Here is a 24,457-nt window from a genome sequence, read left to right on the forward strand (position 1 = left end):
TTTGTTTTTGTCCACATCAATATATTTATCATGCTCTGGCCTCCAAGACGCGGGCTGCTTTATTCTTTACCATTTAAATGAATTGCCTGTCAAGCAAATCTCAAGCAATGGCAGGCTCAATGTCCTTTCTTCTTTTTAAGATATTCCTTAACTCTACGGGAAAGCAAGATCTCCGTTTATTTGGAGACGACCGGCAAGAACCCGAGTGCTCGTTGTACGCTCAAGTCGTAATCGCCTTTCGCTGTTCTTGGCGGACGCGCACACTCGATGTCAGGCCTCCTGGAGAGCTTTTCTTGCACAGGACGGTCCAACGTTTCTGCTACACAAGCTGAGATTTCAAGCTGCACCTTTACATCAAGCGCAAAAGGGCATTAGTTTCGGTTAGTCGGTATGTAATTACCGGAAAGCTATAGCGCTTGCAAAGGATGTTGTGCCACGTTGTACAATCATCCTTTGCTTGTCGACATAGCCCTCGCTAATTTACATCAAGCATTGCCGTTTCCAGCCTCGCCGGTCGAAATCGGTATAATTCCATGCTTATCGATGGTTCTCGAAGCCGTATAAGTGTGTCCGCTCGCGTCAAGCGCAAATTCTCGCAGGGGAGCAGCTGAGAAGTATGTAATGAACCCAAACAGATGCTACTTTTGTTTCTCGCACGTGCTCAGCGTATACGCGACGCTGCGGGACCTAATAACTAGCCCCACCAATAGGGCTCCATTGAAAGGCTGCACACCCTCGTATGTACACACACACACACACACACACACACACACACACACACACACACACACACACACACACACACACACACACACACACACACACACACACACACACACACACACACACACACACACACGCACACACACGCACACACACACACACACACACACACGCACACGCACACACACACACACGCACACGCACACACACACGCACGCACGTGTGTGTGTGTCCCTTAGTTAGTGTCGCCTGCTATCTTCTATCTCTGCTGTCTTGACCGATGGCTGCGGGTGCACTAATGCATACCACCGAAGCGTGTCTCGTATGCTCTCGCGGGTCTTAAGAGTCCCAATGTCATGTACAGCATATGAAGCCGACAAACACTGACACCAAGGGCAACATAGGGGAAATTATTTGTGTTTAATAAGTGAAATAGAGAAACCATAAATTAATGGAAATGAAAGTGGATGAAAAAACAACTTGCTGCAGGTGGGGAACGATCCCACAACCTTCGCATCGTGTGATCGTTACCCATCTGCGGCAAGTTGTTTTTTTCATCTACTTTCATTTCCATTAATTTATGGTTTCTCTTTTTCACGTATTAAACACAAATAATTTCCCCTATGTTATCCTTGGTGTCAATGTTTGTCGGCTTCTTATGACATGACTAATAAATATCGGGCCCCTCGGCTAACCTCCTTTCTTCTCATTTAGTACAACGCCATGTATGTGGCTTATGATGCAAATCAAATAATAATAATAATAATAATAATAATAATAATAATAATAATAATAATAATAATAATAATAATAATAATAATAATAATAATAATAATAATAGCACTGTCTCTCACAAACACCAACAATTCTTTCCAGTTTAGATATGATGATGTTATTTAGCGACTTGCCAATTAAAAAAATTAAATTATGTGGTTTTACGTGCCAAAACCACTTTCTGATTATGAGGCACGCCGTAGTGGAGGACTCCGGAAATTTTGTCCACCTGGGGATCTTTAACGTGCACCTAAATCTAAGTACACGGGTGTTTTCGCATTTCGCCCCCATCGAAATGCGGCCGCCGTGGCCGGGATTCGATCCCGCGACCTCGTGCTCAGCAGCCCAACACCATAGCCACTGAGCAACCACGGCGGGTTTGCCAATATGTATGAAATGAATTAAATAATACAGTTTCTCACGCCTTTATTTTCGTTTCTTCCTGGTTCTTTTACGCGGCATTGACAGGTGTTGGAGGACGTCTTTAACGACGTGCGACGACTGCGCTGTACCCGTGAGACCCAAGAAACGGCACACGTGGCGAGGCAACGCATTGAAACCGTTGACGTCTCATTAAAGAACTAGCGCTGAGTTTTCGACGCGAAATTCTAGACAGTTTTTAGTTTCCAAGAAAGGGTATAGCGGCTTTCATCCTCTCTTGCAATAGAGAACATGTTTCCGCCAGATGAATGAAAGTATTCTTAAAAAAATGAGGATACCCTTCCAGCCTTAACTAATTTAATGTTTATCTTTAGTTTCTCTTTGCCATTGCCATACGAGCTTTGGCAGCGTACGCATTGTTAGAGCAGTGACTGGTGAAACGTTGTATTCGTCGTTTCCGTTGGGAATTTTGGTCCTGTTCAGATCCCGACCACGGCGGCCGCATTTCGATGGAGGCGAAATGCGAAAACACCCGTGTACTTAGATTTAGGTACACGTTAAAGAACCCCAGGTGCTCCAAATTTCCGGGCTCCTCCACTACGGCGTGCCTCATAATCAGAAAGTGGTTCTGGCACGTAAAACACAGTAATTAAAAAAAAAGATCCGGTCAGCGCCAGGAAAATCACCGGACCCGATGTCAGCCTCGGACAAGCGCAGGTGTTCTAAGCAACGGGTTTTGTGGTTTGTGAACAAAAACAATATGGGCCAACGCAGCTTTGTCCTTCGACAATCGCTATTTGACGTTCGCAGTTGCATTCCGCAACAAGCAAATGGAGACGTTTGCAGTAATTGACTTTGTGCTAGGGACACGACTGCCAGAACCTAATGCAGATTCGTCGTTCAGCGCTTACAATTCGACGCGAGCAGCTGTTGTTTAAGAACAAACAAACAAACAAACAAACAAACAAACAAACAAACAAACAAACAAACAAACAAACAAACAAACAAACAAACAAACAAACAAACAAACAAACAAGCAAACAATCAACATCATAACTTAATGAGTTGGCTATGCAGAAAAGCTATAAACTCTGTGGCACATAAGGCTATACGCCGAATGAACTGACCTTATATTTTACAATTTTTTTGAAAGATATTCCTAGGTGAGCTCCATAGACCAATTATCTCAATTCTTTATAGATCACATCGTAACTGGGTCTGCTTTGTATTGATCTAAGGCCGTAATGCGCATGAGCGACCGGGGAAAAGAACACAAGCAAGGATGCTAGATAATCGTAAAACAGATAAATCCTAACCAGGCGAAACGTTCCTGTTAATCGCTTGCTCTTGTGAATATCGGCGAGGAACCTAATCTAAATCGTCAGATAGATGGATATTTAAAACCGAGTTCTCCTAAAGCGGGCCTCAGCTATATATAGTAAAACATATGTCACATCCTTATGCGAGCGTAATACACAATGGAGAGCACAGCAACCTCGAAGGTTCGCGTAGATGTCAACACCAAATCGATGACAAACAAGAAAGAAATAGGCCCGAAGCGAAATGCAACTGCACCGTATCTTTGCCGGCACGGCTCGCTCAGTGTGTTTGGGAAGTGAGTGAGTGAGATAGAAGGGCGATAGTGCGGTCGAGCCGGCGGAATTGTGGTGGGTGTCGGCCGACCTGCTACACGGTTGACGGCGTGAGCCACCAGTGGTCCGTAACTCCGCATCGGCGAACTTGTCGCCGCCTTTCTCGCCCACACGCTGTCACGCGCGTATACGTATATGTCTCTTGCGTGGCACGCGCTCTCTCGGCGCCGACTCTTCGCGCCGGGTCAGCTTTATCGTTCCTCGGCGGGGCACGGCGTTCCGGACAGTGAGTCCGGAAGGAGGAACCGCCGTTTCCGACGGCTCTATCGGCAGCCTCGCTTTCTGCCGCCGCGTTTGTCTCCACCAACCGGGCTGCCCAGTGCGGTCTTCGTGCTTGCTTGCTTGCTTCACCCGGACCTCCTCCGCATATAGGTCGATTCTGATTCTATTTTCTTGTTTCGCCTCTCTCCACGTAGCAAGAGTCTAGTGCATTTCCTGTTGCCTCACTTCTAGGGCGCCTGTCACAAAAACGCTAACTGTGACGTTTCTCACTCGCTTTTTTTCCTTTCCTTTTTTTTTTCAGCTGGCTGATTGATTCTGGGAAGACCGCTATTCACGCTGGGGCTTCCGATCGCGCGGCGAAGCGTTTAACTGCTCGCGTCGCGCGAGACTTCAACCGGCACCGGCCTTCCGTGACGATGGTGGCGTTACGGGCTACCGGACACTGCTATACGCGCCCTGTGCGAGGTTGCACCACAAATGAAGGCGTAGGTGGGCTCGTACCTCGTCCGTATGTATAAGCGAATCACGATATGAAAAATGCCCAAGGACACCGCAGTTATGGAAACGCGAATGTTTTGCAACGCTGTCACACTCGGAATTGTTTGCTTGAATTTGACATCGTCGTGGACCTGCGAAGTATTGAGCAAGTATCGGGGAACATGCCGTTGGTTAAACTCACATGTTCGAAAGCCAATATGCTCTGCTGCATGAAATATCGCTGGTGGAGGATTCGCGGAACCGTAGATCTAATAATATTTCGAATTGCGAAATAGATTAATCTAGAATTGGGTACCATGAAAATAACGCGACTCAGTTAAATATACACGATAAAGCTGACCATCTCCGATGCTACCATCTCTCGCGTCAAGATGTCAGATGTGAGCTGGTTTCCCAGTGCTTTCCTTCTTTAAAAAAATTACATATGTAGTGGGTGCTCTGTCATCTTAAATATTCGCCTTAATATCATCTGCACTCAATATCTGCAAAACTGCAAGCATCACGCTCATCTATCGTGACTGCGGCCAATGTAATGAGAATGGTATATTATTATTTTTCTGGAGCAATATGCCCTGTGAGCTTTGCTCAGTATGCCCTATCAGAGACAATATTACCCTTATACAGACGTACTTTTCATCTATCTATATTATTGCATGTAATAGATAAACATCGCCAACTAATTATGTGCTACGTGGAATGATATCGGGGTGCGAGTTTCTTATCCGATGAGCTTTTTGATTGCCAGGGACGATCGCAGTTACTTTCAAGGGGTTACTTTCGGTGATATCGCTGTCCCTGCACATTCATTAGCTAAAGCGAGCGGGAGTCGAATAAACGAATTGAATGGCCCTATTCCAATAGGTGCAACATCGGATAGCTTTACTGAACGAATTGATGAGGTTCATTGTCCTACAGTGAGAACCCGTGCTTTAAATTGCGTCAAGCAAATGTGGAAGCAATGGAAACGTGCCTAAAAATGCTTACCTGGAGAGTACGGCCGCAGTCTCTCCCCCACGAGAGGGACTTCGAAGATTCGACAGTATATAGCTGAAGTCGAATTTAAATAAAGTCAAGTCAATGTGCAATATTGTCCCAAAGGTATTACTGGGGCAATGGAGCTGCTGCGAAAAATTCGAACATGCGTATCGCATTGTTACTCAGCATGCACTGAGTGCTATACATATTATGTAAGTGCCTATTTCTTGCGCGCTTGGGGAAGGTTCGAGCGCGTCCAAAGTCTTTGGCAGTGTGGGTTTATTATGTTCTTTTTTGCGAGCTGGATGTCAAATTGCCTGAAACTGCTTTTCGTCGAGGTACTTTTTTGATCATTGTTGGTTCTATCTTTGTGACACAGGACTGTAACGGTGCTCTTCAATACTCACGCTATTTCAGAATTATTTTTACCGTTCTCTTGCATTATTTTATTTTGTATGTACCCAACGGGCAGAAACGAGCCCCTTTCTAGAAGCCCCACTAGAATATAGTGACGATCCGAGGAAAAGCAATGAAATTCGATATAGAAAAAGCACCGCCCCTTCCAGTCCGTGAAGATGGTCGAACAGCGAAACAGCAAGCAGTTGATATTGGAAATATTTTGTTTTATTTTCGCTTTTGCATGCTTCCCGTGGTGAGCATGCTTTAGGAGTGCTTTTCTTGCGGTTTTCCCAGTCTTTTTTTTTTGCGTGTGATGTTTCTGTCTGTGTTTTGCCCTGCTTTTCTTCTCGCGTTCAAGTTGTTCCGCTACTTTCTCGCACGCCAGTAATGATAGCAAGGTTTGGCGTGAAAGAAAAACCCTCTTATTGTTTTTTTATTCATTTTGTGTGTAATGTTGTATTTGCTTGGTCCTGTGTTGTCTTTTCTATCACTTGATCATGAGTTGTCGTCTCTTGTGTCTGCACTGCTCGGTGTGGCTCCTCCGCTTGCAGTGCTTCGTCTGGAGACGTTGAATCTTGCATTGCTTGCGCTTGAGTTAACGGCAGATGACGGCGTTTGCATTTCACAATAGCAGCCTCATGTTTGAAAATTAGCTCTCTCCGTCACACAAGACAATGAATGGCTCATACCCCCTTAAGCAATGGCTCATAGCCCCGTAAACGCGGCCTCCTCATTACGACGACAGAAGAGAAGTGAAATTCTACGCTGGTACGACGAGTGGCAACGGAGGCAGCTGTGAAAGAAGATGACGACGCTGGAACCACTGCTGACGATGATAGTTTTAGGGAACTCCGACAACAACGGCACAGGGTCCGCATAAGCAGCTTCGCTGTAATAGCTCGCTCAAAATATTTACCGTCCGTCCGTCCGTCCGTCCGTCCGTCCGTCCGTCCGTCCGTCCGTCCGTCCGTCCGTCCGTCCGTCCGTCCGTCCGTCCGTCCGTCCGTCCGTCCGTCCGTCCGTCCGTCCGTCCGTCCGTCCGTCCGTCCGTCCGTCCGTCCGTCCGTCCGTCCGTCCGTCCGTCCGTCCGTCCGTCCGTCCGTCCGTCCGTCCGTCCGTCCGTCCGTCCGTCCGTCCGTCCGTCCGTCCGTCCGTCCGTCCGTCCGTCCGTCCGTCCGTCCGTCCGTCCGTCCGTCCGTCCGTCCGTCCGTCCGTCCGTCCGTCCGTCCGTCCGTCCGTCCGTCCGTCCGTCTGTCTGTCTGTCTGTCTGTCTGTCTGTCTGTCTGTCTGTCTGTCTGTCTGTCTGTCTGTCTGTCTGTCTGTCTGTCTGTCTGTCTGTCTGTCTGTCTGTCTGTCTGTCTGTCTGTCTGTCTGTCTGTCTGTCTGTCTGTCTGTCTGTCTGTCTGTCTGTCTGTCTGTCTGTCTGTCTGTCTGTCTGTCTGTCTGTCTGTCTGTCTGTCTGTCTGTCTGTCTGTCTGTCTGTCTGTCTGTCTGTCTGTCTGTCTGTCTGTCTGTCTGTCTGTCTGTCTGTCTGTCTGTCTGTCTGTCTGTCTGTCTGTCTGTCTGTCTGTCTGTCTGTCTGTCTGTCTGTCTGTCTGTCTGTCTGTCTGTCTGTCTGTCTGTCTGTCTGTCTGTCTGTCTGTCTGTCTGTCTGTCTGTCTGTCTGTCTGTCTGTCTGTCTGTCTGTCTGTCTGTCTGTCTGTCTGTCTGTCTGTCTGTCTGTCTGTCTGTCTGTCTGTCTGTCTGTCTGTCTGTCTGTCTGTCTGTCTGTCTGTCTGTCTGTCTGTCTGTCTGTCTGTCCGTCTGTCCGTCTGTCCGTCTGTCCGTCTGTCTGTCTGTCTGTCTGTCTGTCTGTCTGTCTGTCTGTCTGTCTGTCTGTCTGTCTGATTAGTGCAGAGGCGGCGACGGACATTCAATATTGTCAAGCCTACGACTCTCGAATAGTATGGCCTTAATTTAAACGGTGTTTAGTAGAAGTGTAAGGAGGACAGAGAGCGGCAGGCGCTCAATGATCAGCCATGTCCACATTTATGCCTCCATTAGTCAAGACATATACTAAACCGCCTAGAAACGAAGGCAGCTCGAGAGAGAGTTCTAAGATCTGCCAAGCTACGAATTGATCATAGACAGACAATAAGTCTTATGAGCGTTGACTAATGGACAGCGAGGCCCCTAAGACACTGCAACAGTGTCTAAATTAAAAAGGACTTTTAAGCTATTATTCTAACTCCTGTGCACGTGCCGGTGCACGGGAAAGTTGTCCGAAAAAGAATAAAACAGTATCTACGCCAAACAGCTCGAAAACGTCTAATAAAGTAGAGAAAGATGTCCAGGGGTGCTTGAGTAATGATTCATTTTTTTTAAAGTTTCGCATGATGCGGCTTCTTCTGCTCTGTATTGTTTTTGTTATCCCTGCTATAAAATAGGTAATGTGTTGCTTCGTCCCCTTGTGCCTAAAGCGAACCTGAAGGAGACAAAAAGAAAAAAAGAGACATTGAAAGAAAGAGGCATACAAAGAAAGAAAGAAAGAAAGAAAGAAAGAAAGAAAGAAAGAAAGAAAGAAAGAAAGAAAGAAGGAAAGAAAGAAAGAAAGAAAGAAAGAAAGAAAGAAAGAAAGAAAGAAAGAAAGAAAGAAAGAAAGAAAGAAAGAAATAAAGAAAGAAAGAACGAATGGACCAACCGACCGACCGACCGACCCACCGACCGACTGACTGACTGACTTTCGGTAAAGTGTCCCCAGGCTTCCTGTAAAGTGTCGTTCTCAGTTTTCCGTTTCTCACGTAGAGCGTCTTGTCGACGAAGTTGATTTGACTAAGAGAGTGTTGAGAAGTAAATTTATTACTCGGGTGAAAGCGATTGAAATGCTTAATTAAGTCGGTTAATGCGCTTGTGCCGGGTTCCGATACTATAAATATGTCGGCATTGTAACGCAGAAAAGTGTTGGGTTTTAAAGGGTAGGATTTCAACAGGCCTGCTTCAAGCTGTCCCATGAAAATGTTCGTATACGTGGGAGTGAATGGTACTCCCAAGCTAGTGCCACATGTTTGCAGGCAGTGAATATAATCGAATTCAAAATAGTTGAGCGTGAAAACTAGCCTAAAGAGTGACAGGTAAACTTCAGGAGCCTGTGCTTGGGGACTAACTGCGAGGGATTTCTACACGGCTTGGATTCCTTCACTCATGGATATGTTATTATAAAGAGCAGAAGCATCCAACGTGACTAAAATAACGCAGTCAGAAAGGATTTGGTTAGCGTTGATGCCGTCGATAATTCGAAGGAAGTGCGGCATCTCTTGAACAAAAGATGGGAGGGTGGTGGGGTTGTTTGACAGGTGGCGATTTAAGAATTTCGATAATGACTCGGCAGGTGTGTTATTAGACACTGTAGGCCTACCTGGAATTTCTGCTGTAATATTTATTCGACGGGAACCTTACGTATTCTAGGAAGAAGATGAAAGCGTCCTGCTTCTTTGTTCTTGGGCATCATGAAGCGGCATTCAGACTGCGTGATTAGCTCTCTGAATACGAGCGCCGCTATGTGCTTTGCACAATATCGCTGTAGTCTGAAGTTGGCTTAGAGTCGAGTTTTCTGTAACGGGTGTGGTTGCTGAGTTGTTTAGAGGCCTCATTATTGCACTTTTCTATATGCCATATTATGGTACTGCCGCCTTTGTCTGCTGGTTTTATTGCAACATAATTTCTTTCCATGAGTGCTTTAAGGATTTGGTGCTGATCAGGGGACCAATTTTTGCGCTTCTGGCAATGCCGCGCTGACTCTAGAATATCCTTTGAGGTTAGCTTTATGTATAAATCCAGGTCTTGGCAGTGTTCGGCTTCCGGTGTCCACGTGCTAGATGGTCTGAGAGAGCCTCATGCATAGTCTCAAAGTATATGTCGCCTTGAAAATGACAAGCCCACTTGTCGAAGCGTTGGCTCCCACTTTAACCATGTTCTCGTTTAGCTCATCCTCTTGAATTTACATCTCCCGCATTTCCCGTGTCAAGGCGATCCCCCCACCTCTTAACTGCCCCGCTACCCTACCCCATCCCTCATCCACCCTTACCGAGCGATGGGAGACCTTGCTAACCAGCACCGCCCTGGAAGACCAGCTCGTCCTGATCTCCAGGGGCCAGGCGGCTAGGGAAGCATATGGGTCCCGTGAAGAGGGAACCACTTCCATCGACGGCGTCTAAGAAGATGTCGAGCTCGGCTCAATAAAGTTGTTTCTCTCTCTCTCTCTCTCTACCCTGCATAACATGATAGAGGCACTATGAGGAGTCTGAGCTACTTGCCCTTACACGTTAAGGCCTACAGCCGCGCTCCTTCCAAACTTTGTTGCACTGTCTTTAGTGGCAGGCGCTAAGAGTCCACGGTTGAATGAACTCTTTCTGAAAGCATTGAAACACGCGTGCAGGGAAATTTCCGACTAATTAACACTGACAAAACTGCCACAACTTTGTAACTTCGTTGTTGATTTTCTTGCAAGACGAGGAGGTCCGAAGATGTTCACGGCAGCGCATGTATATAGTTGGGTGTCGAAAGTGTGGATGTCGCTGCTTGCGCGGGCATAGTTTTGCTGTTGTTTTGTCGCACCCATAGGTTTCCAGCGTTATGTCCCGCAGCCGCACCTAAATTTTGAGACACGCATGTAATGAAGGGCTTCGGATTAGTTTAGTCGTGTCGGATGCCCTCGGCTGACACTGTTGCACTTTATGCCATTTATGACCATAAAGAAACTCTGCTACTGTACGATTAAGAGCGAATAACCTTGTCCCTTTAAAATGTGTTACAAGGAGGAAGCTGCTTCCACTGAAACAAGATGCTTAACGAGATGGCTTACAGAGCCGAGTTTAAGGAGCTTCGTCCCTGCCGTATGCGCTCGCAAAGAACGTAGGTTACCCGCCGTAGTTGCTCTGTGGCTATGAAATTGGTCTGCACGATTGGTATTGGTACTGGTATTGCACGAGACCGCCCCGGCCGCGGCGGCCGCATTTCGATGGGGGCAAAATGCGAAAACACCTGTGTACTTAGATTTAGGTGCACGTTAAAGAACCCCAGGTAGTCGAAATTTCTGGAGTCCTCCACTACGGCGTGCCTCATAATCAGAAAGTGGTCTTGGCACGGAAAAACCCAATAATTAAAAGAACATACATTACTTTGCACTATTTGACTCTCACACACGACCGCCTTTCATCTTAGCAGTGTTTACTCGGTGAGCGCTGGCGGAAGCGTGTAATCAGAGCTGTGTTTACGACCTGAACTCGAACCTTTGATGAGCATCTGTGCACTGGCGTTGTGCAACCCCGAGATGAAGTTATTTGGTGAGCTACACAGTCTGTCCCTGTCAGCATGATATAGAACTCATCATGCAGCTCAAACGCGATATTTGTCACCGAAAGTTGGAAAAGGACAAACTGCACGTACGCGTGCCGGCGCGCGAAAGCTCGCGCCCACGCTTTTCAAACATGCAGATGGTGCACGACAGATCGTACTCGTCGAAGCGCAGCACGAGCATAGATATCTTCTCCAGACAAATATCAGTGCTCTGGCTGCCTCACAAAATGCGAAACGATGTCTACCAAGGCGAAAATAGTCAGACAAGACGCGCGCGCTGACGTCCCTATTGCATATAGGTTCAAACCGCCATTCCTCGCGCGGCGCGGTGTCCGTGTAGGTGTAGCTCGGCCTGAAGGCTGAAACGTGATGCTGACAGGGTCAGTGGTGATGCTAAAAGTGTAATATGGCGCTTTAGCAATAATCGAAGCGCTGCGCAAAACGCCTGACTACCAGCGGTAGCGTGATATAACCAATGCTCCACACAGTATTTGTCGCGTCCGAGCAACCGCATCCAACGCCCGCTTCATTCGAGAGTGGCTGATGCCTGTTTGCAATTTGTATTACACGTCAACATGTGCGCAGACAGCCCCGGTGAACACGTACATCACTGATATTTTATGCCAGCAGGCTGTACATTAATCGACGCACGCAAACATACACCGTGCCGCACACTGCACACTGGAGCAGTATTTTCAAACATTTTATATAGTTGACATCAAACTGCGTAGAAGCTGCAGAACTATGGATATACGGCCAGAAAAATATTTTTGAACAATGACTTGGGCACTGAAGAATATCGCGCTCATACACCGAGGCACTTCTGCACGTCCTTGGGGCTCTCGGCGTTGCAAAGAAACATTCTCGGTAAGTCCTTGATGTTCTGAAGCGCGATGTTCCAATCGTAGCCAGCGGTGGGAGCGCGGTTCTCTGCGCTTCCACTCTGTTCGCAACTCTGAAGCATCAGGTAGATGAAGAAGAGCTGTTCCTCTGTCGCAATACGGTTCTGCTGCAGCATAAGGGCAATGGGATGCTGAGACGTCCGCGCGGCCTTCAGGAAAAGCGTGAAGGAGAAATTAGCCGCAAGCACGTCACGGGTTCTCCGGAACCGTGTGGTTTGCGAAGCTTCACCTGAATCGAGGCATGCCTCAACCTCTCGCAGTTTGGTCTCTGTTTCTCCCTTAAGCCATCGCTGGTGTACTCCTGTTGACGCGCGTGTCTTGAATATGAGCGCGTCAAAGGCGCAGCGCATCAGGCGGGGTCCCGCACGCGACAATTGTATGGCGTCGACGCCCTCTTCCAAGGCCCTCGAGACGTTAAAGACCAGCAAGGGAACGTAGATGGTGTCCAGGTCAGGCTCGTACCAACAGTGTGCGCTGAAAGCGGAACGGCTCCAACGTTGCGTCGAGCTGCGTGCGAGCGACGCCAGGAAAGTGCTCTCGTGGTAGATCACGTAGGCGTCAAGGCTGTTCCGTGCGCTCGCTAGTTTCACCGGGAGCGTTTGAACGTAGGCGTCGATTGCAACGCTGTCGTTTAGCCAGTCCGGTCTAACCACCATCAGGCGTGTCGTGTTTAGTATGCTTCGAATTATAGCCCTAGACTCTTCTGTGAAATGTGCAGAAGTGTCGATGCCATTCTGGAATTCTGCAACAATGTCGCTCGTAAGATCGTAAAGTTGGGAGGCAGGCGTGTGTGCACCGAGATCGGTGAGAATGGCGAGGTTCGTCAGGGGGAAGAGGGCCTTTTCCGTGGCTCGCAGGCACAGTTGCCAGCGGGGCAATTTGCCCCTACGTTTTCCATATAGAAGCACGCTGTAGAATTCGGTGAGTCCAGAGTGCGGAATGAACGGAGAGACCTGGATCATAAGTCTAACTCCAAGGTAGTTCATGACGGTGGCGAGGTCGGTGTTATCAGCGAGTTGCAATATTCTGTTTACAGCGACCGCAGGTTGGATCATGACTTCCGTGTCTTCGCCATTGTAAAGGTTTGAACGGGTGTCGTTGAATATTTCTTCAAGAAAGATGATAAGCTGCGGCAATGACTGCAAAGAGTTCACCTTGGATGCATTTTCCATCGGCGCTACATCGGCGAGCTTCTCCATATCGCTTGCGAATTTGATAATGCTTAGAGTAAACGATGTTGGGATGTACTGCTTCTTCAACGCATTCATAGCCGCAAAAGTCGCGCTGGTGTAAAGACGAACGGCTTCATTTATGTCAATGTAGTCGTTGTTGGTCAGCGTATCAGGGAGCCCTATCGACACAAGATCTGTGTGTACCGTCGAGGGATTGGCACAGACCCCGATGCCAAGTAACGAAGCGGTGCCCGTCTTTCGAAGCAACTTCGCTGCTGTTCGCCACACAGAGAGGCTTTTTCTTACCGGTGGCGTCAGCGGGAATCCTTCGAGGAAAACGAGAGACATGAGTTCGAGCAAAGGGTTCCACTCGTCATCCTCAATGCGCTTTACATCCATGCACTTCTGGTGGAGGTCGATTATTGGTCTTAGGTTGCTGTCAGCTTCCGAGGAATCATCCTGAAGGTGGACGTACAATTTATTTTCAAGAAACGAGGCCAAATCGTCGTCGGCAGAAACAGAAGACCTTGGAGACGGTGTGGTGTAACTGCCGGTCCACTGGCGACAGACGAAAGCGTAGAAATCATGACATGGGTTGACTTGGTCCCACGACAGAAGACTGTCAAGGTAGGCAGCATCCCTGGAGCAGCTCGGTGACTTACAGATGCTACTGAGCTGCTCTTTATGGGGCTTCTCGTGCTTCGTAAAGCTGCGCCGTGGAATGATAATAAAGGCGATAAAGACCACAAGTCCAACTAACAGGAACACTACCAACGGCCACAGAACGTACTCCTCGGGGGGCATGCGGCGATGGCGCACCTCGTAGTCCCCAGGAGCAAAGCTCTCGGGGACGGCGCTTCGCGACGGCGGCGCACGAGCCTTTTCATGCCTGGTAGGCCTACCGTAAGGTGCGTCACCGTGAAACGCATTTCCTTGCGTGTTCACAGAAGGAAGTCTACATGGCCACCAAGTCCTACCCTTGTACGACTCTGCCAAGTCGTTCAACGTTAAGGTGACGGCAGGCCTGGCTTGAGTGCTATTGGCAGCTCGTTTGAACTGTTCACGGTTAACGAGGGGAAGACCTACATTTGAATCCGCAAACCGAAGCCGAGGTGCATTGAATGACTTGGAACTCTGTTTACTTTTCACAGGGGGCTCCCTCGCAAACGAGCATCTCCTGGAAATTGCATCACTCGCCAACAATTTAGTCCGACTCGATGTCTTCTCGCTGCACGCAGGCGGTCCGACAGCTGCAGTATTGCTAACTACAAAGGCGCTTTCGGTTTTGTTTTCTTGCCCAGGCGTAGATGTCTTTTGCAAACATTCGGCGAGATCGTCCATGATCGGGCTGGGCTGTCGCGAATGAGACTTAGCCGCAGATTTGGGCACATTTTGATAAGTACGTTGCGCCGCTCCGGGAGCTGTGAAGAGGGCAGAATTCCTTGCGTTCTTCGGTTTGATTTCGGCTGGCACTAGTTCTTCCGACGTGGGCACACGAAGAAGAGGATGTTCTATCTCGAATACGTCGTCACTCAAACTTGCTGTAGCTGATCTCTTCACATTCGGTTCTTCTCGGTAACGTTGTTCTTTGCTTCTTTGCTTCTTTTCTTTGCTTGGCGTAATATTGCTTGCGACTCTAGGCGTAGAGTTCTTCGTTTCATCTAATGTCTGCGCTGCTGGGGAGCTCTCTAACGGTGACGTTGACTTCGTACTCGGTGATGGGCTCTCTACAAACGGAGCTCCTTCTTTCACTTCGGTTTGCTGATGACGTATCGCTTTGCGCACACTTCCTGAAGTTGGAGGGCTATGAGGAGTTTCCGATTGAATGCTCTTGCTGCAGGAGTTCGTTGTAAGAGGCTGGGGACCCGCTAAAGTAATGTGCTTTGGCATGGTGCGCGCCATCACCTGAGGCGGGAACTGCTGCGGCGAAAAGGGTTTTGAAGGCACTTCTCCACTTGCCTTTGGACGGTGTCCGGATGCCTCGTTGTCTAGTGAGCTGGGGCTGGCTAAACGCTTTCCGACCGCTGTACTTGAAGGCGGACGTCTTTTGGGGTCCGGCGTCGCCTCTGAGACTGACATGAGCCTCTTTGTCCTGACGGCAGTCGCCTTCAGGTTGGGCTTGGCCAGCGCGTCTTGCAAAGTGGACGAGAAGTCTTCGCTAGAGCTTGGCATGCCTGCGGTTGAGCGATTGACGTGCTCTGCGTATAACAAACCTTCTTTTTCTCAGCGCGCGCGCTTGGCGGGTATGCGCGAGGAATGGGAATGCTGACTTCGTTCTTCTTTCTTTTATTAACCTGTGAACACGGAGCAGGATGAAGACGACGTTGATACCAGTGATTTGCTTTAAAATATGGCTCAAACCCACTGTGCTATAATTGTAACAAAACTCACTATTACAAGAACATAAATTCAGATGTGACATAAATCAATGATAAATAAAATAACATATTGCGTAATTTGTTATTATAGCCGAGAGGCGGTATACTGCACATGCATGGCGGCTCCGCGGCCGCCATAACTCACCGTGTTGACTTTGTAATTGTCTAGCAGGGGGTCACATTTCTTCTTGAAGTTTACGGCGGGTAACAGAAGCCTTTAAAAGTGCGTGTCTGCACAAGGTGGCAAAACGTGATGTGGAGCGTTGCTAAAAGACAGTGAAAGGCCGCAGGCAAGAATCCCTACGAGAGACTTGCGCAGTTCTGCAAATCTATATTGACGGTTCACATTAGCGGTCATGATGGTTTTCGGATGGCCTGAGAAACAACACCTGAGTTGCGTCACATGTAGGGTGATTTCGTCGACATCAAATAAAATTAAATGAACTTGTTGACCTTTATCTCTGGCCGTGCAGAGCATATTAGTGAAAAAAAAAGACATGTTACTTTAGTAAAAGAATATTAGACAGTATTGAACAATTGGTAATAAATTTTCTAAACTCCTTACAACAGAAACTTTGCCTCAGCGTATCACAAACGCCCCTATAGGTCATCGGTGAATCTTTCGTGCCTGAATCAGAATTTTGAGGTATGAAGCTTAGCAGAGCTGAGTACTCGCCGTGGTGACGTAGTGGCTTTGACGTTGCATGGCTAGGCCCGAGGGCGCGAGATCAAATCCCGGCTGCGACGGTCGCATATCAATGGAGGCTAAATGCAAACACGCCCGTATACCGTACAGTGGGTGCACGTAAATGAACCCGAGGTAATCAGAACTATTCCGGAGTCCTCCACCACGGCATGCCTCATAATGAGATCGTGGCTTTGGTCCGTAAAACCCCAGAATGTTCAATTGGCAGGTTAAGGTATTCCTAACACAATGACACTTCTGCTTTCTCAGAGCCTTAAACCTAAAATTATTGTTAGTAATAAATTTGTCCAGTAATAATAAGCTGGGATCGGATTGCAATTCGAACTTCAAAATTTTGCCTGCACTGTGTATGGCATGAGGTTGAAAAGAAATGATACTAGCTCGTCCCTGTACTCTGCGTGATGTAGCAATACAGGATCGCGTAACTAACAAAGCGAACGTTTTACAAAAGTTTTATCGCAATATGATACTGCTGTCACCTTTCATGCCAAAACTTCACAGTGCATGGCGCTATGCCCCGAAGTACTACGTATATAAAATAAACGAAAGTGAACTTCACCATGTTGAAACAATAACATGTTAGTATAGCCTTTAAATGTAGTTCTAGTGTTTTTGAGGTCTTATTGAAAGAGACAGGAAGTCGATGACGCGAAGTCCTCCTCATTGTGCTTGGGTGGCAGTAGATGTAGATGTAGAACCTCATGTTGCAATGGCTCATACCCACTGTAGGAGATTGGCCAAGAAACAGATAAACCAAATTAAGAAATGATCTATAAAGATACAGACGAGGATAACCACTAGTTCAGAATAAGTAGGTTAAGTGTCGCCTGACAAGCACCTCGATTTTACTCGGGGTCTGATTCTGAGGAACTCATTTTAGGTGCGAGACTGGAGAAGCAAGCGCCCTGGACGATACCGCAAGCTTCGAACAAAGATGACGCAGCATACAAAAAGTTATATGTGGTTGATGAACGCGGCTCCAGCCCTATAAAAATAAAAACAAAGCTACCCTCCATTGATGACGTAGTATGCGCATGTTCATAAATGTCTTAGGCACCTGTGGGATTGGATAATGCATCGGTACGAGAAGTTGTTTGTTACGCAATGGCGAAACAAGATTGGCTATGAAGCTTTCCTGCTAAGCGCAGCTCAAGGTAGTATGATTTAGTGTTTTTTTCCTGTCGAGGGCTACTCCGGGCATGGTTGCGAGTGGTATTGTTCTCTTAACAGAACGCTTTCTTCGAAAACGGGAAGTGAGACATGGTTGCAAGAAAATATGTTTTCCGAAGAAGCTATAGCCTGAGTGAGAGCATGCTCCGGTGTCTATTTCGTTGCTCCTGGAGCAATAAAAGCGGCACTGCACCACCTGTACCCAGTCTGTGTCTTTTCTTCGACGCGCAGTTCATTTAGGCTGCGAGCAACGTGGTTATTTACCTCTGGCCCAGCTCGATTAAAGGAACATTTGAAACCTGCTTTCTAGCCATTTTCTTGCCGGGTACAAAGTCAAGAACATCGATCTGCCACTTATGGACATTTAGGCGCAGCATTGTAGGCTGTGTAGATAATTTCTTTTCGAGCTACTGTGACACTATAAGCAGTGGAACCACTTTCTCCGGGACATGCTGGCTGTAAACTGGAGACCTGGTGACGTCGTTATTGCTATGATCTGCGTTGTTGCCTTGCACTACTCGACAAGTTTGGGTATTGTTCAAGTAATGGGTAGTAGAGACCAAATTAATTTACTTTCACGGGCCCCCAGGTATACGGGTACAACGCATAGCTTTTCCTTGGCTATACATCGCGCCTTATAGACGTAAGCATACCAATTACTTATTTCCAGCCCCATTGACTTGGGCGAAGGGCTCAAGACTATTCGATCACGACTTACATCAGCACCGACACGCTTAGGGCTCATGTTCGTCATGTTTCACGGATGCAATCAAGCTCTCTTGCCTGCCTGCCAGAACGACGACCACAGGCGTCCTTCTCCAACGAGGTCAGTGTACATCGTGGCTCCCTACCATCGCGCTTCACACCCACAGCACGTTCATCCTCAGCTTTGTGGTGTTTAAAACAACCTCAAGTGCGTCTTATGGTTCGAGGGATAAGAAACAAGACTGACCTGCCTACCTTGGCCTTGAAGCAAGCAGCTCTGGATTGTTTGCACACTTTCTACTTTGACCAAGTCCACATATATATGGATGGCTCTTCCACTCAGACCAGTTCTACTGGCGCAGTGGTTATACCATCACGATCAATAAGCATCCGATACAATATTTCCAACTTGACAACATCGACCGATTCGGAGCTTGTTGCCCTCCGAGGTGCCGTTGATTATATCAACAACCAACCGGCTAATCGGTGGGCGATTCGTAGGCGACCTTACAATGTCTTCTGTTATCTCTTCGTTGCGAGTCCTGTGAACAACTCGTGTCGGAGATACGAGAAATGCACCATCATATGATCGCGAAAGGACACGACGTCATGTTGCAGTAGCTGGCTGGCCACTGCGGTATATCCGGCAACGACCTCGCTGACGAAGCTGCTAGGAAAGCGCACGAAGGAGCAACCCTTGTTTCTGTACCGTTAACGCGGGCTGACGTAGCACAACACTTAAGCAAGCTAGCGCACCGTATGAAACTGGGGAAGTGGCACACACCTGAATTCGCCCAACATCGATTGCATTCCCTCGATCCATCTATGCAACTGCGGCTGTTACCAGGGCTTCTGCGTAATGAGGAAACAATGCTGTGCCGCTTACGCTTGGGCGTCGCATTCAGCAACGCATATACGTTTTTGGTTGGAATAGGTGATAGCGCCGAGTGCAATGCCTGTGGTGTCGAGTAAACTATAAAGCATCTGCTGTGCTACTGCCCATCTTTTCAAAATGAAAAACGTGGCCTCTGCACAGCTCTCAATCAGTTACATGGAACACCGTTCACCTTGAACAAGATCTTGGGACCATGGCCTCGCTTATCGCAGCTACAAAAAGCCACAAAAGCGCTGCTGCGATATTTCGAAACCACCGGATTGAGTCAGCGTCTGTGATCCGGACTGAGTGACCGAATTATATCCCCAGTGGACTTATTTCCCAGTGGACCTTTTCCCTTTCCCCAGTTAGGGTAGCAAACCGGCATCAGTCTTGGTTAACCTTCCTACCTTTCATTTATCATTTGCTCTCTCTCTCTTCGTCCTACGCTAGTATATGTGACACTGTGCGAGACCTAGTGGTGACACCTAAAAACAACTAGTCGGCGACGATAGTAAAGTAGACAAAAAACAAAAAAAATGTCTGTGGCTTAGCTAAGGTTAAGCCCAGGATGCGAAGCATACTAGCCTTTATTTTACTTGTTGAACCACTGTTTAGCCTGGTGAACTGCTGTTGCTTGGCTATATTTGGTTCGGCTAGATGAAGAAACAACTCATGCGTTACTCTGCTTCGCCTTCAAAAGTGGAACGCGACAGCGTTCCCGTCGACCCGCCAAGGGGTGTAAGACAATGGGCTACGGCACAGCGACTACGCGCCCCGCATTGGACGCGGTGAGCGTCGAGCAACGCCGCGTTCGGCCAAAGCCACCTAGAAAAAAATGCAAGGCCTCCGCATCACCTCCTCTCCCCTGTCAATACGTCACGAGAGTCGGATGGTAGCGGTGGATGGGGGAGCGCTGCGTTTCTAGAACGCGGCGCGCGTTCTGAAAACAAATTTTCTCCGTGGCTGCAACGCTAGAGCGGCAACGCGTGGAGCATTTGCTTGGTGGCTTTAGTGGGGCATGCTGCACCGTAAACGCGATTGCTTTTCTTCGATTGTGCGTGGTTCGTCGTACACGGAAGCGCAACGATGCCTGGCTGTTGTTGCGCACCAAACTGCAAGTCCAATTATGACGGAGGACAAAGTGTCCGAGTGCACAAGTTCCCATCTGACCGAGCCACTCGGGAAGCGTGGACGAGAGCAGTTCCTCGGAAGGACTTCTCGCCAACGAAGTACACAGTGGTAAGTATTTCTTCTCTCTATTGTTATTCTGGGTTTCCAGACGAATAGGTTTCGTCAGCATAGTGCGCAATGCATTCGTGCACGCGTGCACAATAGATGGGTCTCTGCACCTGTCGACGCGCTTGTAAATTCAACATTTTCGTCGAGCTTCATACCTGTAACGGCTTGTTTTTTTTTTATTTCAGCCCTGTGAAAAGCATTTCTTGCCATCAGATTACTTGAAGACGACATCTTACACGGACGTCAAGACAGGAAAAGTGGTCGAAGTTGCCATGAAAAACATCAGTCTGAAGAAAACTGCAGTTCCGAGCTTGTTTCCCAATTGCCCTGCCTATTTATCGCGTCCGCAAGTGTGCGTTCGAGAAGCGCTGGCTGCCAAAAGAGCGCGCTTGGAAGCCACATATTTGCAAAAAGCAATAATGCTTTCTCAGCAAACCCAAACAGAAGAGGGCGCCAAAAATCTGGTTGGTAGCTTTGCGGACTTGCTGAAGGCCTTGCCAAGCTTTCAGTGTTCGGACTTCTGGACAGTTTTGAACAAGGGCTCCAAGGTTTTATTTTTGGACTTGTCACTTCAATCTGCTCCTGCAGTCCGTATACTTCGGTGATCGTGTCCACAGACCTGCGCGTCGAAGTATTTTTGGTGAAACGGCTGTGAGGAAGTGTGGTGATGTTTTAGTTCCTGAAAAGCTGTGCGACTTGAGAGATTTGAAAAGTGTGTTACACATAATCGAACAGACACGTAAGGATATCAGCACTGAGCGTTCTGAAAAGGCCCGTCATCTACTGACATTGGTTTCGACATTGCTAGAGGAAGTAAGTGGAAAACATTTCGCATGCGAGTTGCAAGAATGGCATTTGGAAATGCTTAAATTCTTGAAGAGTCAAGTTGATCTTGTTTTGAATGATGCTGGCCGATATCCCCCCGATTTATTGGTTTTTGCTAGCCTTTTGTTCACAATTTCACCTCATGCATACAGATTCCTGAGAAGTTCGATGAAGCTTAAGATGCCGCATCCTGATACGATCAGAAGACTGTGTTCATTGTACGATGTACGCCCTGAAACGGAGCATTAAGAATGTAGCTTTCTTTCCTATGCAAAGCGTATGGTAAGCACATATAAAGAGCATGAAAAGAATATAACGGTAATGATTGATGAGATTCACCTTCAATCATTTTTTGATTACAAGGCTGAGTTGGTTACTGGTGCTGCGGTAAATGTAATGTGTGTGATTTCGGTCATCCTGCACAGGAGGTAATGGGGCGTGTTGTAAGTGCTGCAGCGAATACACTGCTGAACAACTTGTGCCGCACAGAAAACGACAAATTACGCAACGCCAAGGACGGCCGAAAATTGCAGACCTTGAAGGCCTGAGATGTTTCTCATTATTTATTTTTTATTCATGAAGCTCTGTTTTGTTGAACGTCTACGTATGTTTGTGTTGACAGAACCCTTGTAAAAAGAAACCTGTGGCGTAGCTAGGACTTATTTGCCTACATTATCAAAATTTAAACCCTACATTTTGGCCAATTCAAATGTTATTTGAGTGCATTGTGCTACCTGTTTATGATTCGAACTCTCCATGCTACCGCAATCCATTAATTGCATGCTTTCCTTTAGGACTGAGAGTAGGCCTCTCGTTTTTTACTTACTTTTCGCCATTATCTCAGTATTTTATGAAGACCAATAAGGCCTGCAAACAAGGCGGGTGGAAATAAAATAACCACAAGAAATGGTACAACAAAGACGGAAGCTTATTCTATTTGAGAATTAGTTGTGCGTGACCCTATAATGATAACATTTTCACAATAAAATTACCTCGATATTCGCGTGTCTAGCGAGGACTGTTTTACGCAATGCAAGAGTGAGAATGATAATTGTATATGAAAGACTTAAAATGTTTGTTTCCTAATGCAGTTCTGATCATTTGTGAATAAAGTATATTCCGTGTCTTCAATATGCAGTTTTCCTCTTTCTTTCGTTCCGTCTAAAGTTGAGTGACTAAGCATCATGCAGTTTGCTTGTCTTAGTCCCGACCAAACATCACAAGCACAATAAGGCAGGTCGTGTTGCGATACACGCAAAAAACAAAATTGTTGCCAATCAAGTAATCTAAGGAAGGTATGAAAGAATGCTGCTTTCTATGGTGGTGTTGACTGCGGTGAACCAGCGGCTCCCCCTTATTTTTTGCGTCAGCTATACGTGTCTTGCTTTGGAAACGAAGCATCTGAATTTATAGGTTGCTGTCACTTTAAGGACAGCACTAATTTTCTCATGCCATAGTATCCGCGACGCGCAAAGAGACACACTGCAAGCGCAACGAACCTAGGCGCGGAGACGCCGACGGCGTCGACTGTCCGGCCCATCCGACTAGCGTGACGTCACACCGGCGTGCGGAGGCCTTACATTTTTTTCTAGGTGGCTTTGGTTCGGCGCGGCAACGAAATGTGCGCCTGAGCAAGCGACGCACGCCTGAGCCTTAAAGAAACAGCTCGTTTCTAAGGCAACACCGCATTCACTAGAGGCGCTTTTGTACCGCTTTGAAGCGTCGTACTCGTGGCTCAGTGGTAGCGTCTCCGTCTCACACTCCGGAGACCCTGGTTCGATTCCCACCCAGCCCATCTTGCAAGAGTTAAGCCAAAGCCACCTAGAAACAAGCGCAGCTGCTTATATACTGCCGCGACGCCGCGAGCGACGGCGCGAGTTGGAGCCCTGTTTCTCCTCTGTCGTGACGTCATGGTGTCACGTGGTATGGCATAGGGTCAAAGGTCATTGAAGGCGACACCGCCGCGCCTGAGGAGCTGGGTTGAGCTCTCGTAATATGCTTCGCATAAAACGAGAAAATAGTTTACAGCGTGACAATCTTGTTCTTTCTCATTACAGCCTTCCCCGTGCTGCTGTCGACTCGTTCGCTTCCTGCGACTGCTTCGGATGATGAATGAAAATTATATAATAATAAACAAAAAAAGAACGCTGGTACCAAACCATTTCAGTCAATCTGTCTACGACAATATTTGAAGAAAAAACACAGATCTGACGAGTACGGCATTCATTGCAAAACGACGACTGCATTAACCTGCTTGCATTGCTTCACCATTCTTCCGCATTCTTGCGAAGCAGTGAACGTAAATATTGTCTCTACGTATGTAGTGGATGCTTAAGCGTATAAAGAAATGTACATTGCGTTCAGCGATTTTAATGTACGTCGTCCTTTTCTTTGTTTGTTTCTTCCACAACCTGTCTCGCCATGCATGACTAGAGGAAGCGTCAGCTGGGGCCCCAGTTGCCTGCCTGCTCCTTCCCGATTTTCCTTTATTAGCGTGTTTGTGTGTTTTCGTACCATATAACTATAGTAACAATAACTCGAGCCCAACTCCTATAACGCCTCTTCAAGTGCATGTAATACACAGGAATGCTTTCCTGAGATAACTGCGGGACAAATTTTAATGAAATTTTTGCATTTTAGGGATAAAGTTAAACTCTAGTGATTGCTAGAAGCCTAAATTTGATTTATGGCCTGTATGATTTTACAGAAGGTCACAAAATTGACAAGTTCAAAAAAGAAAGAAAAGAAACACGAAGTTTAGCAAATCGTAACACTGCACCAATTACAGACATCGTAGTATTGTAAACTTCATCCGTTAGAACATTCAAAGCAGACAAATCTTAGTTAATAATTTTTATCCTACGTGAATTTGTTACAGTATTTACAAAGTTGTTGCAAAAGCCCTACTCACATACTAGCGGTGTACTTGAGAGATGTACTACCGGATATTACTTTGCTGAGTTACATAGTTGCAAGCCTGATAGATTCGCTTTCTATAATTTTGCCATTTTCAACAATTTTTACTATAACATTGATGGCCTAATTAAATGCAATATCCGCTTACAAGGATCACTGGAATGTGACTATTTCTTTTAAGTGCGAAAAATCTCATCAAATTCGGTGCAGTGCTTCCCAAGAAAAAACAATTTCTCATTTCCCATGTGTTTAGATCGGAGCCCCCGAGCTTCCTTTTCAGGCAAGAACGCCAGAGCTCGTGTAGATTTAGGTGCGTGTTAATGAACCTCACGTGGTCAAAATTAATCCAATGTGCCCCTCCACAGCGCGCCTCGCAATCAGATCGCAGTTTTGGCACGTAAAACCCCTGAATTCATTTTAATTATTGTGGCCCAAATGGGGCCTTTTTTGTTCATATCGCGCCTCTATGTTCTCTCGCAAAGGCACGCATCAGGACCGAGTGACGATGCCCACATTGTGTCGACAACAGTACCGACTTATCTTCTTATTGCGAAAGAAGTTCGCTTCACACCCACGCCCGCCTACGCGCACACACACCCACCTGCGGCT

General features: G+C 47.2%; 2 protein-coding genes across 6 annotated transcripts in view; one reads left to right on the forward strand and one right to left on the reverse strand.

Moving 5' to 3' along the window:
• The window catches only part of LOC135897041 (neuropeptide receptor 15-like), a 142,549-nt gene that overhangs the window by 30,899 nt on the left and 87,193 nt on the right, over positions 1-24,457 (forward strand). Inside the window, exons 1-2 of one of the 5 annotated variants that reach the window (XM_065425646.2) lie at positions 19,719-20,107; positions 20,293-20,920. The exons of 3 other annotated variants lie outside the window; for them this stretch is intronic. The gene's annotated coding sequence lies outside the window, so the exon portion shown is untranslated. Of the gene's footprint in view, positions 1-4,053; positions 4,131-19,718; positions 20,108-20,292; positions 20,921-24,457 lie in introns of those variants that run through there. One more of the 5 variants, XR_011511348.1, reaches the window with a different exon arrangement.
• LOC135897867 (endothelin-converting enzyme 2-like) lies at positions 11,764-15,204 on the reverse strand. Its single transcript, XM_065426563.1, has 2 exons — positions 15,110-15,204; positions 11,764-13,741 (listed from the first exon to the last, which is right to left on the reverse strand). Exons 1-2 carry the CDS (start codon positions 15,202-15,204, stop codon positions 11,764-11,766), a joined length of 2,073 nt encoding a protein of 690 aa, XP_065282635.1.

The sequence above is a fragment of the Dermacentor albipictus genome, chromosome 1, assembly GCF_038994185.2.
Source record: "Dermacentor albipictus isolate Rhodes 1998 colony chromosome 1, USDA_Dalb.pri_finalv2, whole genome shotgun sequence".
NCBI lineage: Eukaryota > Metazoa > Arthropoda > Arachnida > Ixodida > Ixodidae > Dermacentor > Dermacentor albipictus.

Bases quoted from the DNA above. Each gene is read 5' to 3' on its own strand.
- LOC135897867 (XM_065426563.1), bottom strand. From the start codon at position 15,204: ATGCCAAGCTCTAGCGAAGACTTCTCGTCCACTTTGCAAGACGCGCTG. The intron at 13,742-15,109 runs GTCAGTCTCAGA...TCCACGGCGCAG, and splicing joins GTCAGGACAAAGAGGCTCAT to CTTTACGAAGCACGAGAAGC.